This window comes from Rhea americana, unplaced genomic scaffold, assembly GCF_003343005.1.
Source record: "Rhea americana isolate MKP2758 unplaced genomic scaffold, rheAme1 scaffold_59, whole genome shotgun sequence".
Classification (NCBI taxonomy): Eukaryota; Metazoa; Chordata; class Aves; order Rheiformes; family Rheidae; genus Rhea; species Rhea americana.
The window spans coordinates 511893-525081 of NW_028186745.1; the positions used below are offsets into that span (position 1 = coordinate 511893).

Below are 13189 nucleotides of genomic sequence, written 5' to 3' on the forward strand. Positions count from 1 at the left end.
TTTTTTTTTTTTTTTTTTTTGGTTTGTTTGTTCTCTTTAAGAGTGGGAGGTACAAGAACGGTGAGAAGACCAGGATACAGCCTTCTGACCTGCAAAGACAGCACCAGGCAGAGACACCACTGCTGTCGTTACCTGCAGGCATGCTGTGGTACAGACTCCATCTGACATCTCCACTGTCACACCATTTACCATCCCAACCTTCCCAGCGCCCAGCAGATGCACATCTCACCCCACAATAGGCGGTGAAAAGCAGCCCTGTAGAGCAGACCTGACTGATAAGCAAATCCTTCGTTTGATCTGAAACTGCAACACCAGCCTGTCCAGGGTGGCCTGTGTGTCAGACCCAAGAGCTGAAACAGCAAGGTGATGTGGGTCCATTCACATCTAGAAGAAACCTGGAAGTACCTCCTGTTACGCACAACCCTTTCCTAGTCTTCCACCTCCTGCCTTTCCCTCAGCACTGTTTTAATTCAGGTTAATCCATAACCRTTACAGTATATTCCAATGTAAAAATCAAAGGCTGAATGAACTGTAATCAAAGCAAACTACAAAACTACTTTATACAAACCACTGATGATATATACTTATATAAACGAGTGTGATGGAGACTCTGGGGCTGGCTTGGAGTGAGGTAGAAAGGCAGAAAGCGGAATGCTGTTGCTGGATGTAGTCTAAGAAGCAGATTTGCCAYGCAGGCGAATCCTGCAGGAGACCAGGACAGCAGTCACCTACAGGAAGACTGGCTGATCCAAATGAAACTGCAATTTGTAGTAAGCTTTATTTCCTTTTGAGGAGAAAAGCTGTACGATGTATGCTGCTGGCTTATTTCAGCACATTTTATCCTGCACAAGAAAACTTCATTTTGCCGTAGAGATCACAGGTGCTAGGATCACAGGAGGGTGACACAAGCGCATGTTACCACTAACAGCCTTCTTAGACTGCAGTCTCTCTAGTGAAAGAACAGTGTCTGAGCCGTGTCCTACAGTGGCACTCAATCCTGGCCAGTGCCACAAGGCACTGCTGTAACAGAGATGCTACCTGTGGGGAAGGTACGCAAGAGTAGCCCAGGGAGCCAAGCATCATTTCCTGCATGCATCGCTCCCCAGCACAGAGCCAGCAGCTCTTCTGGCAGCAGTAGGCAAGGWAAGTCGCCAGTCCTTGTGTAGCTCACAGGAGAGATAGCGGAGCATCTAAAAGAGATTTCAAACAGGAAACACTGGGAAGGTGAATGCTAGGAAACATCTCAGCATACCAAGCTTCTTTAACACTTCTAAACCTCGCCGTTTACATTCCCTTGGAACATCTTAACACCACTGTGGAAAACTAGGGTTCCCATTAAAAATAAATAAAACAAACTAAACAACAGAAACATTCAGAAAACACRTTTTCTGAAACAACCTGTTGCACTCCAGCTCACATCCCAGAGTAGAGATCTACAAGAAGACAAGCTGTGCAATCAGACCATCTTTATAAAAAGATATCAAGACTAACCTGGTCCATACTCAGCTACCTAAAATCATCACTGGGTTCATCTAAACAGTTCTTGCAAGCCTCTCCTGTACCTGCGCAGGTTGCTTAACTTCTCTGATGCCTCCCTAAAACAAGGTTAATGCCATCTACTTCACAGAGATCTTGTGTAGCTTTAATATCTGCAAAAGGCTTAAAAATCCAAGAGAAATTTGTAAAAAATGACAGCTTCCTTCTGTCATTCAAAAGCTACAACAGAACTGCTTACACTCAGCAAATCCAAAACAACAGTGGTGTATGGCTATTGATGTTTCAGACTTGACTGTTTTTAAAGGAAGAGAAACAATCTACACATCGGGAGACTCAGGCTGGCTCTGTTAGCTTTTATTCACTAAAGCTCAGATGGGCTCAGATATGGCTCTTTGCATTATGAGATCCAGGTTTTGTATGCACCCTAGAAAATTTAGTATTTCATAAAAGAACAAAAGTGTTTTCATTTGGGACATCAGGCCTTACCTGTATATGCACTTACATGTATATATTTTTTAACCCTGGCATAGTCATGATTACCAAACCATCACACAAAACAGCGGCAGATAAGCAGATATGATCAATACTTCTCTTGGAGATGTACAAAATATTTTAGATATCCTGACAGACCCAGGAAAGTCCCTACAAACTTTTTATTTTTTAGAATCCCTCAGAGCCGAGATCCACTGTCCAGAGCAGCTCTGTTTATAAACACTTTCCAAAGTCTGTATATGCACAGCAAGAAAGCAACAGTCTTACTCTACACCCACCAACTTCTAAAGCAAAATGGAGATAGCCTGAAGACTACAGCCTGTGCTAAAAAAGCAGCACAATTACAGTAGGACAATAAAAAACAAGTCTGTGCCTTTCATCTACGTAATAAAGAACTCAGGTTTCAGGAACCAGATGATGTTTCCGTCAACCTGTATTTACTGCTGAGGCCTGGCTAAAACAAAGACAGCAGTATCCATCGCCAGGCACAAACGTGCCTGAGCTGCTCGGAGCGCGCAGAAGAAACTAACTGGAAGCTGTACCACCTGCCTTGCCCCAAATCAGAGAGGCTGGAGCCATAGAGAACAGCAAGCATTTGTAGACGGGGCGGGGGAGGAGAGAAAAAAGAAAAAAAAGAGAGAGAGAGATTTGCTTTTAAAAAGGAGACAATAGCAAAGATATGGCCCAAATATACAAAGCTGTGGGAGAAAATAGTTGCTCTTTGTGGTGACTGGGACCCCTTGCCCCCTCCTTCCCAGCCCTCAGAGGAAGCAGAAGGGTCCGACCCACTGCACCAGGGCCGTGGCCCCCTTTCACATATGCCTGCCATGAAAAGTGTAAGGTGGCAGAAGGCAGCCTCRGCTTTCACAGCCTCCCTAAAACAGCTTTCTGAGGGCATCACCTCCAAGAAGTCATTTTCTATTCTCACTTCTGAACTTAATACAAGGCTGGGGATTTGATTCCCAATCTCCTTCAATAAAAGCGAAAGCCTGAAAGCTGCAGCTGATGAGCCAGTAAAAGGCAGCAGCCTCCTCTCCTGCTGTTCTCGCCTGCTTCAAGCCTGTTCTTCTCCTCCCATACGCAGATACGGACGCAAATTTTAATCAGGAACACTAAACCACCACACTAACCTTTTCTTTGAAGCCCCCCAAACGTACAAGCACAAGAAGTATCTTTGACTTTGGACAAGTTGCAATTCCTAACAGAGCCAGCTGGTCAGAGGAAGGATGCACAGGGAAGGGCTGCTTAGATAACTCAGACATTTTAAATATTTGGATCCATTTCCACAGCACAACAGAGTGCATAGCACAAATCCCTGGGCAAGCAGCAGATCCGCAGCAGCGTTGCACCAGCATGCGGCTGCCCTGGAGGCAGGACTAATTAAGCCACAGAGAAATGCTGCGAGGACCAAGCTAGCAGTGCCCGAGCTCTGAGCTGCATCAGGGAGACTTGACTTGTTTGGAGGTCTCACCGYGATCCCTAACGTGGAAACCCTCCTCCTCCAGTACACCTCTAGCTAGGCCAGCACACTCCCTCGTCATCCATAGCATTTGTTTCCATTGATTATAAAGAGGCCAGAGGTGAAGAGCTGAGGCAGAATCATCTACAGTGTGGATCTCCATATTTCAGCAGACGAATCTCACTCTCAGTTCTTGCAGACAGAATCTAAAGCATTACTGAAAAAAAAAAAAAAGCAGTTATTGTGTGATGAGTTTGACAAGACAGCGCAAAATGCCAGACCTCTCGTGTGTTTAAAAGAAAGCAAGAGAAAACAAAAATAATTGTGTTTCAAGGTCATTTACAAACACATCAAATACTTTTAAAAAGAAGTCCAAGAGTTTTCCTCAGACTTTATAAGAACCTTGATTTAAACAGTAATAGCCCACTCCTGAACAAAATTCAGCTCACTAACCTGTAATTAGGAGCCTTGTGCCTCACAGCAGTTCCACATGCCACACTTTTAAACACGCAAGGCAAACGTGCCCACTGTTTCCAGAAGACAGAGTAACAGGAGAACAAACACAGATGGAAAGAGCACATGGTTACGGTCACTGTTGCAAGTGTGGTATCTCAGGACAAAACAAAGTGCCAGAGTAGGATAAGCCAGCACAGCATCTACTAGGGCACCATCCAGGGAGGTCTCTATGAAGATAGCTGGTCTGAACGGCCCTGACAAAATCGGGCTGATATAGATTCCCACTGACTTAATCAAGCTTTGCCAAGGGCCAACAGTTTTGGCCCACTTCACTGCCAGCTCCTTTAAGGAGGTTTCCAAATGTGAAACTCTTCTAAATCATTGCCGCAAGAGATGCCTTTTCCCACCAGACTGCCTTGTCAGCCACCCATGTACATGCAGCAATTCCAGAAGCTAGCCGGACTCCACAGTCTTTACTGGTGGAAATAGGTTGGATGAAGGAACACAGAAGACCTCGGGTTCACATCCATCCGAGTGCTGCTRATGCCAGAAAATCCTACTGAACAAGTAACTGCTACGGCAGGCAAGACATACCCAAATACCTTGATGAACATGGGAGCAAGAYGTCAAAGTAATATACTGTTTAACAAAGCAGTTAAGACTGCTCACGCATATACTCAACCAGTCTACTGAGTCCAAGAGTAACTTAGACTTAACATTGGTAGAAACCTTGCACAGCTCTGATCCCAGATGAGGATCGGCTTGTCAAGGCCACAAGAATTAGTTTTCTGAAATAGCGATCTAAGCCATGTGGACTAGTCCTGCAAATCCACTTCCTCTGTTATCATTCCCAGTYATTTCATGAACACTGAAATTCTCTTCATTCTACTCATTGATAGTAGGCACATCTCCTAATTCAATTCAGAGCACTGACTCAGTCTACAAAAGTTTGGGATGTGGTGCCAGGCTTTTGTTGTTTGTGTGTGGCTTGACTACCCACCACATATTTYCGTCAGGACAAAAATCATCTCTCGTTACTTTCTGCTCACAAAGAGGAGCTATCACATACTAAACTTCCTAAAGCATCTGAGGCCAATATTAGCCCAACCCATAGTGTTACATACGCACTGCAAATCCTCTTCACTGAAAACCAAGTAACTGCATAGCTAGTTTTACCAGATGGCTGGGCATACGCATCTGATCAATCAACTGCTATGAAGAGTTACCATGAGAAGAACTGCTCTGTGTCACAAAAGACAAGGCAACATCAAAGTTGGCAGAGACAGCACAAATTCTGCATGGGCCTGAAGTGCTGCATCTTCACCTGYGATAGCACACAGATATTTAAAAGGGAGCTGCTAATCTGAAGAGCTGAGTTACCAATTAACAGTTTCATAATTTACTTAAAAATGTCTAAACCAATTTTTTTATCTTTTTCCCTATCAGTTGGGGAACATGTTTCAGAGGGAGCTCACTGAGTAGCTTGATCATGGAGGGAAAGTACCACAAACAGGTATATCACTCTTGCTTTCYCATTCTCAGGATGCTCTTTCAGGTTCTCTGTCATTCTTCCTCCCTTCCCCTTGGGTACTTTTAAAGTGCAGTATCTGTGTGGTACAGTGCCAGCAAGGCAAATGCCAGATAAGGGCATCTAGACCACACTGGGAAGAGGAAGGTATACAGCGTCAGGGGCTTTGATGGATTGGACTTCTGGGAGAAAAGAAATGGGGTGGAGTGAGGGCTGAGGAGCACGCAAGGCTCGGGATCAAGGGTTGGAGGCAGAGCTGGYAGGGGAGGACACAGCAATGACGACTTCGACACAAAGATTGCAGAAGAAGCTAAGCTTTCAAAAACTAAGACTCGTGTGGAAAAAAGGAGTTAAAAAAAACATTATCAGTTATGACTAGAAGCCAAAATTAACAGCTCGGATTTAATGTGGAGGCGTAACAAATGGTCAAACCACATATTCATACCCAAATAGATGACATCATTAGAGATATAAATTTGCACCAACTGTCAGTGAAGCCCTGATTTATCTGTGTTCAGGGCAAGYCCAGTTTACATAACAAGCCTTTCAGAAACTCAGACAAGCTTCATGTCCATGAATGAGCTTGCAAGCTGTTTGTTAGTGCCGATTTTTGTCAGCTCTTTCTAATGCTTGCAAATTGTCCTGCCTCTTGCATACAGCAGGCTGTTTAATCTGTTTTGATGGATACTCACTTTTTGCATATATTTCCAGAATGAAGCACTTTTATTTCATTTCCTGATGTATGGCTCTCTCCTTCCAGCCTCACACATAGCTGCCGTCAAGAAAGCATTAGGCCTCAGAGTCCAACTAGCAATAAAACATCCCAGGCCTGAAACTTTCATACCCTGCTTGAAGAACTCCCTCACTCCTAAAACCACCCACAGCATTTCCACCCAGCAGCTGCAAGCAAAGAGAAGGCCTAAAGTCTCGGATGGTAAAGAAAAACAGTCTTTATTTTCCCAGCAGATTGAAAGTTTTTCTTAAGTTGCAATAAAATTCATCTGAAAACTACTAAGTGGGAATGGCATTGGTGTATTTGACGCAACATGCATACCAGGACAAAGAAAGRCTACTATCTCTACAAGACTGTATTTTAGGGACAAATATCACTGTCGTGAGACTTTATCACTATCACAGTAGTAAGGATAAGTAAGTATAGCCACATTTTTTTTCTCCTTTGGTAACTGCCCAGCTACAGCCAATGTTGCTTTAGCACAAGGGCAACCTGTCATTAGCCCTTTTCGATATGTGGGCACAGACTGCGACAGGGGCTGGAGCAGTCCCCAGGCTGCTCCCTCTCCCTGTACTGCACCAGGCCACCAAGCCTTCGTCACATGGCACCACGTAACTCCCTTCTCGTGCTCGTCACTGGGTAGGAAAAGTCATGTTATTTCTGYCTTGTCCTAGACTGGGTTTTTAGTCTGTCTGTTACCATTTTGCCTGTGCAGAAAAGGCAGGCACGTGGGAAAGCGCAGCCTCTGTGAGCTCCCTGCCAGGCTTCACCAGAGTCCTCCTGCCTTTCAAACAACAATACATCAACATGTTTTGCTAACAGTCTGCTTAACAAAACMGACTACAGAAAAAAAGGACAAAAAAAAGTAAAATGTGCCTCAAGATCCAAAATTTGCCATAAGCAACACAAGCTTGAAGCCTTTTTACATTTTTGCAGAAAATATTTTTTTTCTTCCCGATTAAATAACATCTTTTTTCCTCATYAATCTTATCTCCTCGTGCTGACTGTACTTCTCTCCACACCTGATATAAYGGGAAGGAGGACAGGATGGGAAAAGGATAGTCACATAGTCTACTTTACATGCCACGCAGAGAACGTGAGGCAGAAGGCTAAAGTAACCTAGGACAGACAGTGTGAATATCTCCATATGTGTTTAATATGCTACAGCCCTCACTGTTGGAACTAAGAAGCTGAATAAACTGTTTYACACAAAAGGAGAGGGAACAGTCAAACAGGATAGTGGGGTATCACCTTTTCTCCACYCCATTTCCCCATCTGCACTCGCTCAGTAAGTGGGACTTACTCTGGACTCCTAGCAGCACAGAGGACTGCAAGCTACTGGTTACATGTTCCAGATCCATAGGCTGAGACAGACCAAACAAAGCAAAGTTAAAAAAAAAAATTAAGAAACCCTTTGATACAGTGTTAACTGCACTGACTCTTCAAAACAGGCAACCTTCTATCACTAGTTATTCCTTTTCAGAGTCTAAGAAAGAAAAGAAAAAAAAGTAGTAGTTCTGGTTTTCTGTTGTGCTCTCTTCTCCAGCCATAACCGTTATTAGAAAGCTATTTTATCTTGGATTTCATCAAGGCAGATCATGTCCCAGGGCCTTACAAAACTGTATTCACTGCTGTCGAAGCCCCTAGACTCTTGTTTCTTCAGCCTTGAAACCTGAGATGTACTTAATAAAATATCRTTAGGCCTGCCCTTTCTTTTAGGTCAAACGTCTTAAAGGAAAAAAAATATATAGCAGATATTCAAGCAGAGCAAGGATTTTAAAGATTACATGCAACTATGAATTGTATTGTTTAGCGCTAAAAGAACTCACGTTTCATTGCTTCTGAACTTGGACTTGGCAAATACACCCCTAAAGCTWTTGACGGGCTGGATGGCAGGAAATGAAGCAGGTAGGCAACCTGGTCTTTTTCCRAGAAAAAACTCCAGTGAAATCAAGAAGCTCCTATGCAGTGTTTCAAGTCAGATGAATCAGCATTTTCTGGCTTAGAAAAAGGAACTGGGAAAAAAGTTCCCATCAGCTCTACCCTTCTTGCTCTGATCACATACTTCATATTCAAATGCCACTGCAATCCCATGCACCTCTATCCTTCCCATCCCCTTCCCRATTAACATCTTTGGGCGCATCTTACATATACTCTTATTCTAAAAGTACTGGGGATTGTCAGTAGGACTATAAAATCAAACACCGACCACCAAAGCATCTCTCCTTGTCTTGTCCTACCTCTCCTTAAGCATGGTACCAGAGACACATCCCACCAGTCAACCAACTCTAATCAAAGGCCAGCTTTCTAGCTTTTCTGCAGGCCCAAGTCAGGGCTAATATTCCTAATATTACCTACAATATTGCTCCCATTTCTGGAACTGATTGGCTGTGATGAAAAACTTAACATGTTACAGACAGGCAGAAATATGACTGGAGTGAATGTTAGGTCTCATTTCACTTGTTCAATAAACTATGCACTTTTAAAAGACAAATAGGCAAAGACAGGGCCAATAGCTTTAATACAAGGGTATGTGCTGCAACTTTATAGGAGCCAGGCACAATGATATTCTGATACTGTGATGTGTTTTTGAAATTAGAACTAATATTTAACAAACATAGTTTCTAAAGAGAGGATAATACAAAGATGTCYAAGAATTAATTAATTTAATAGTGCCAGCACAAAGATTAAACTATCAACTCCCCGCTTCTGGGCTAAGAGAAATGAAATACATAAATAAAAGGATTCAAACAGCAACTTTTGAATGCACACAGGTCTTAGTTCTGTCAGAATTGCATAGGAAAACACTACATATTCCTCAAAACAAAATGCATACTACATCCTATTTGAATCTGCTTTCTTCATAACCCAAAAATCACAGAGCATTTTTTGCACAGTATAAAGGGAACTACTGTCTTAAGCTAAGATAGGAAAAACAAGAGCTACTACGTCTCACATCCACAGGGATTTCAAGAGGCCCAAATGCAGAGGAACCTAATTTACATGCAGGGCTTCCATATGGAACATTTAACGTTTATCATTTACAGAGGTGAAGATAAATGTGCAGCAGTAATTGCTAGTTTATTTGTCTACATAATTCATGTCCTCCTGTTCATTACAGATGTCAGCTATTTTGCTTCCTAAGTTCTGGCAAAATACGATTTAGAACCCAATCCTGATTGGTGCTAGGCACACAGCAAGTCCTATTGCTTTCAAAAGTAGCTGGAAGAACTCAGTATTTCTCTGGACCAGTTTTTTATCCACAGAACTTAGGAACACAAGGTCAGCTTCATTAAGCAGGATCTCATTGTAGGGATCATTTTTCTATTTCATTTCATATTCAAAAATCTTGTTGAATGAATGCGAAAYGTGTGCAACCTCAAATGAGATCCAGAATTGCATTAAAAGAGCCAAATGGATATGCTTCTGGTATTTTCATCTCTCAATTCCAGTATTTTCTTTTCCAAATACCAGACTCTCCACATTTTGGTATCCTGCAGGTTTTGAGGTGTGCTGTCTCAGCACAGCTCTGCTGCAATCTTCTCAAAATGAGTTAGAGAAAGTCTGTAATAAAATGGATGAAGCCATGGGAAGGCAGAAAAGAACTAAAGCAATCCATCTTGGCTGAAACAGAAAGGTCTAGTGATGTCCCATAGGTTTAGTAGGCTGTGAAGAACTGAGAGAGGACCAAGGCACACAGCTAATTAGATCTACCAGACTTTTCCCCAAAGGAGGGAAACTTTTTCACAAAGAAAATGGTTGACCTTGACAGAATCCAAAATGTACCATGCATTAAAAGCATGTCCAGAGAGGTTTAAAAATAAGTGGCCTACCTCTGAAAATTTTATAAGTTTCTTAAAATAAGCAAGGAATCACATTCAAAATGTTCTTGCTTTACAATCCACCAAGCAAGGGGAGTGGCTGGCTTTGARTCTTTTCCTGTCTCAGTCTCTGGGCTCTAATCAGCCAGACGGAGGACTAAAACAAATATATTATCTTCTTCCTTTGAGCTTCAATGTCAGGTCTTCATAGGCAGGAACACAGCAGTAAGAAAAGATATGATGCAAAATGGAGCTGCRTGTATGCCAGAAACACAGCTGTAGTTTCTATTCTCACACTGGGTGAACCTGGTTAGACCCCCTCTCCCCCCCCCAAAAAATAACCACCCTTCAATTACCTTTGCAAACTATTGACCTCTGCTAGAACTAATAAGAAAGCAAGATCTTATTCACTGCATCTTTGGAAGAGGATAACTCTTTCATGCCTTTCATGCCACATTTCAAAACAATTCCCTTTACTTATTTAGAAAACATGTTATGATGATGCTTACACCATCACTCATAGGTGTCAAAGGGCAGAAAGTTAGAATTTTGTTTGGAGTCTCATATCAGATCGATAGTAGTACCAACAGCTGTAGCTCCCGGCCCCCACAGCCTTTGAAAAAGGACATACTCAAACTGTCAGTTTTGAAGAAACTACATAGGTGCAACAAAACAGATAAAAATAAAAAAGGATGCACACTGACAAAAGAAAAAAACAATTTCATTGAAGGTGTAATCTTACCTGTGTTATTGCCCAATATTACCACCAAAAATGAATTTACTTGAAATCTGAAAAAAAAAAAGAAAAAAAAAGAAAAAAAACTACACAAAAAGGGACTCCTGAATAATGACTGAAACGAACGTTTTAGGCCAAACCTCCTTCCTTTTTTTTTTTAATCAACTATAATTATTCTGTACTCAGTGAACATTCTACTCCTGAAAAAGATGAAAGCCAATTAATACCTGGATGACTTGCAAACTCTGTATTAGGAGCAACCATCTTCAGGAACCATTTGGGAATATAACTGCTCCAGCTCCTTCCAATTCCTCCCTTCAGCATTTTTTAGCACATCCTCCAGTGCCCGACATAACAATTTCTTATCTCCCTTCTCTTCTCACCTAAGCCTGTTCTCTTCTTCTACTTTCCTTTACAGTTCCCCCTCTAAAAAAATCCCCTTCCAAGAAAATTCTGCTCACAGAATTTAAAGAAAAGCATCATGACATTAATTCRTTACACTAGGTTCCTCCCTGCTATCTGTTGCTGGTCTTGCCTAGATAGGCTGAAGCTCTCTGGGGTCAGGGTTGTCTCTTGGTTATAGGTGTGCATGATGTCCAGCACAATGACTCTCAGTTTGCCCCTTTGCCCCGCAGTATGTTTGAGTTACGCCACTTACCATCCATCTAGTACCAGCCACTGTCAGAAAACAGATTATGTACTACAATTCTTGCTGTTTTCATTCAAAACTGCAATTCCTATGTACTAAAACCACTGGTTCATGCGCTCTCTGCTGAAATTGTCACCGAGAACACCAGCGTGTGCAAACAGTGGTAAGGGAGATGCTACAAAGTTCCCGTATCTCATCAGGTAAGAGCTGCAGTATTTAATGTGTCTGGATCAGGGGACAGCCAGCAAATATGATGACCTTGGGATACAGCGGACCAAATTTTTATTAGACATACTCATGCAGAGTTTAAAATCTGTTCTTTCCCAGCTACTTTCGGTAAGTGGACTGGTATCCTACTTCTTCAAAAATATTTGTAAAGGTACACTGTTCTTCCCTGCTGTAACACTATTACAAGCACATGAATACATGTCATAAGTGAGCTGCTATCAGATTAATATCCTCAGAGATGAAATTGAAGTGCTGCTTAAAAAATTCATGAAAAGGAAATAAAATTCCTGCTCTCAGATAGATCCTGGAAATGAATGCTAARTTATCACAGAGAATTCAGTTGAACAGGCTATTCACCACTGATGGCAGAAAAAATGGTGTGTTTATCACTAACTTTAACAGTGCTTTTTTTTAGCAACAAGGCAGTAGAGTTAACTTGAGTTCTCATTAAAAGTCCTCATGGTATATACAGCATCCCTACCCATCCGTACACTAACCATACACCAAGGTTTGATGATACTTTCCACTCAGGCTGAAATGGTGGGGTGGAAACAACAATCAAATAGGTCAAAAWCTCTGTAGGGAAGAGAGGTTAAAAATCACACAGAAGATAACAGCCTTCCCATAGCTCCTCCTTGCAACCATAAAGACAGGTAGATGCTCCTATAATTAACAGTAGGGAGAAAGATTTATTTTGCTTTGGGATAAAGAATTGGATATAACCCCAGAAATCCTAAAAGCACTAACAAAAAGTGCAGTGTTAGGAGGACACAACACAGCAGCCTTTGCAATGTGGCTCAAAATCAATCATTTTTTGCTAACACAGTAGCAAAACCTATTCTTACAGAATTTTCCTATACGGAAATCAYTAATTATATGCCATTTACAGGAAGATTCAGGATCTCCACACTAACATATCTAATGAATGATTAAAATGAACACTCACATTCTCATGGTAAAAACTCAGCTTTTTTCTACCTTGCACTTACAGAAGTGCAAAGAAATCTCAGTAATGTTAAGCTCTTCATTCTGAGGTTTATGCTTTTTTTTTTAATACAAGATACTTCATTAAATGAGAAAATATTCTCTTTGATGGTTTAGTCACCAGTGGCTCTATTAATTGATGCATCTTTTAAGTTAGCCAAGACAAAAACATGGTCATCTTTGGGTAAAAATAAAATGCAAATATGCACTYCTGTTGGGAATTTTCAGAGCTAATCTCTTGAAACTTAGCTTTAAATATACATAAATGAACGTCTAAGGAAGAAGAACTTACAGTTTGGAAAAAAACAAAACAAAACAGCATCCAGTTTTGCAAACTAAAATGTGTAATTAGASAGAGATGGTGCCTTCAGTACCCATCACTAGTTTGCCGAGGGTGGTTCGGCGCAGCCATTAGCACTTTCTGAATACCGCTCCGTCAGGCGTAACATCAATACACATGTAAATTTTGGTTATTCGTGAGGAAGTTGCACAGAAGTTCATAGCTGCCAGAACAAAAACCAGAACACCGAGTGAGTGACAAGTCTGCTTCAGGCCCTCCTTGCGGGGGTGCAGGCTTGTTTCCAGAGAGCTGTGCAACCACTGCAG

General features: G+C 41.8%; 1 protein-coding gene across 1 annotated transcript in view; it reads right to left on the minus strand.

The window, feature by feature from the left end:
* TSPAN7 (tetraspanin 7) overlaps window positions 1–192 on the minus strand; it is a 25005-nt gene extending 24813 nt beyond the window's left edge. The window contains exon 1 of the mRNA XM_085319451.1: window positions 133–192. Within this exon, the coding sequence (XP_085175577.1) occupies window positions 133–192 (60 nt within the window). The remainder of the gene's footprint in view (window positions 1–132) is intronic.
* Window positions 193–13189: the final 12997 nt, after the last annotated feature.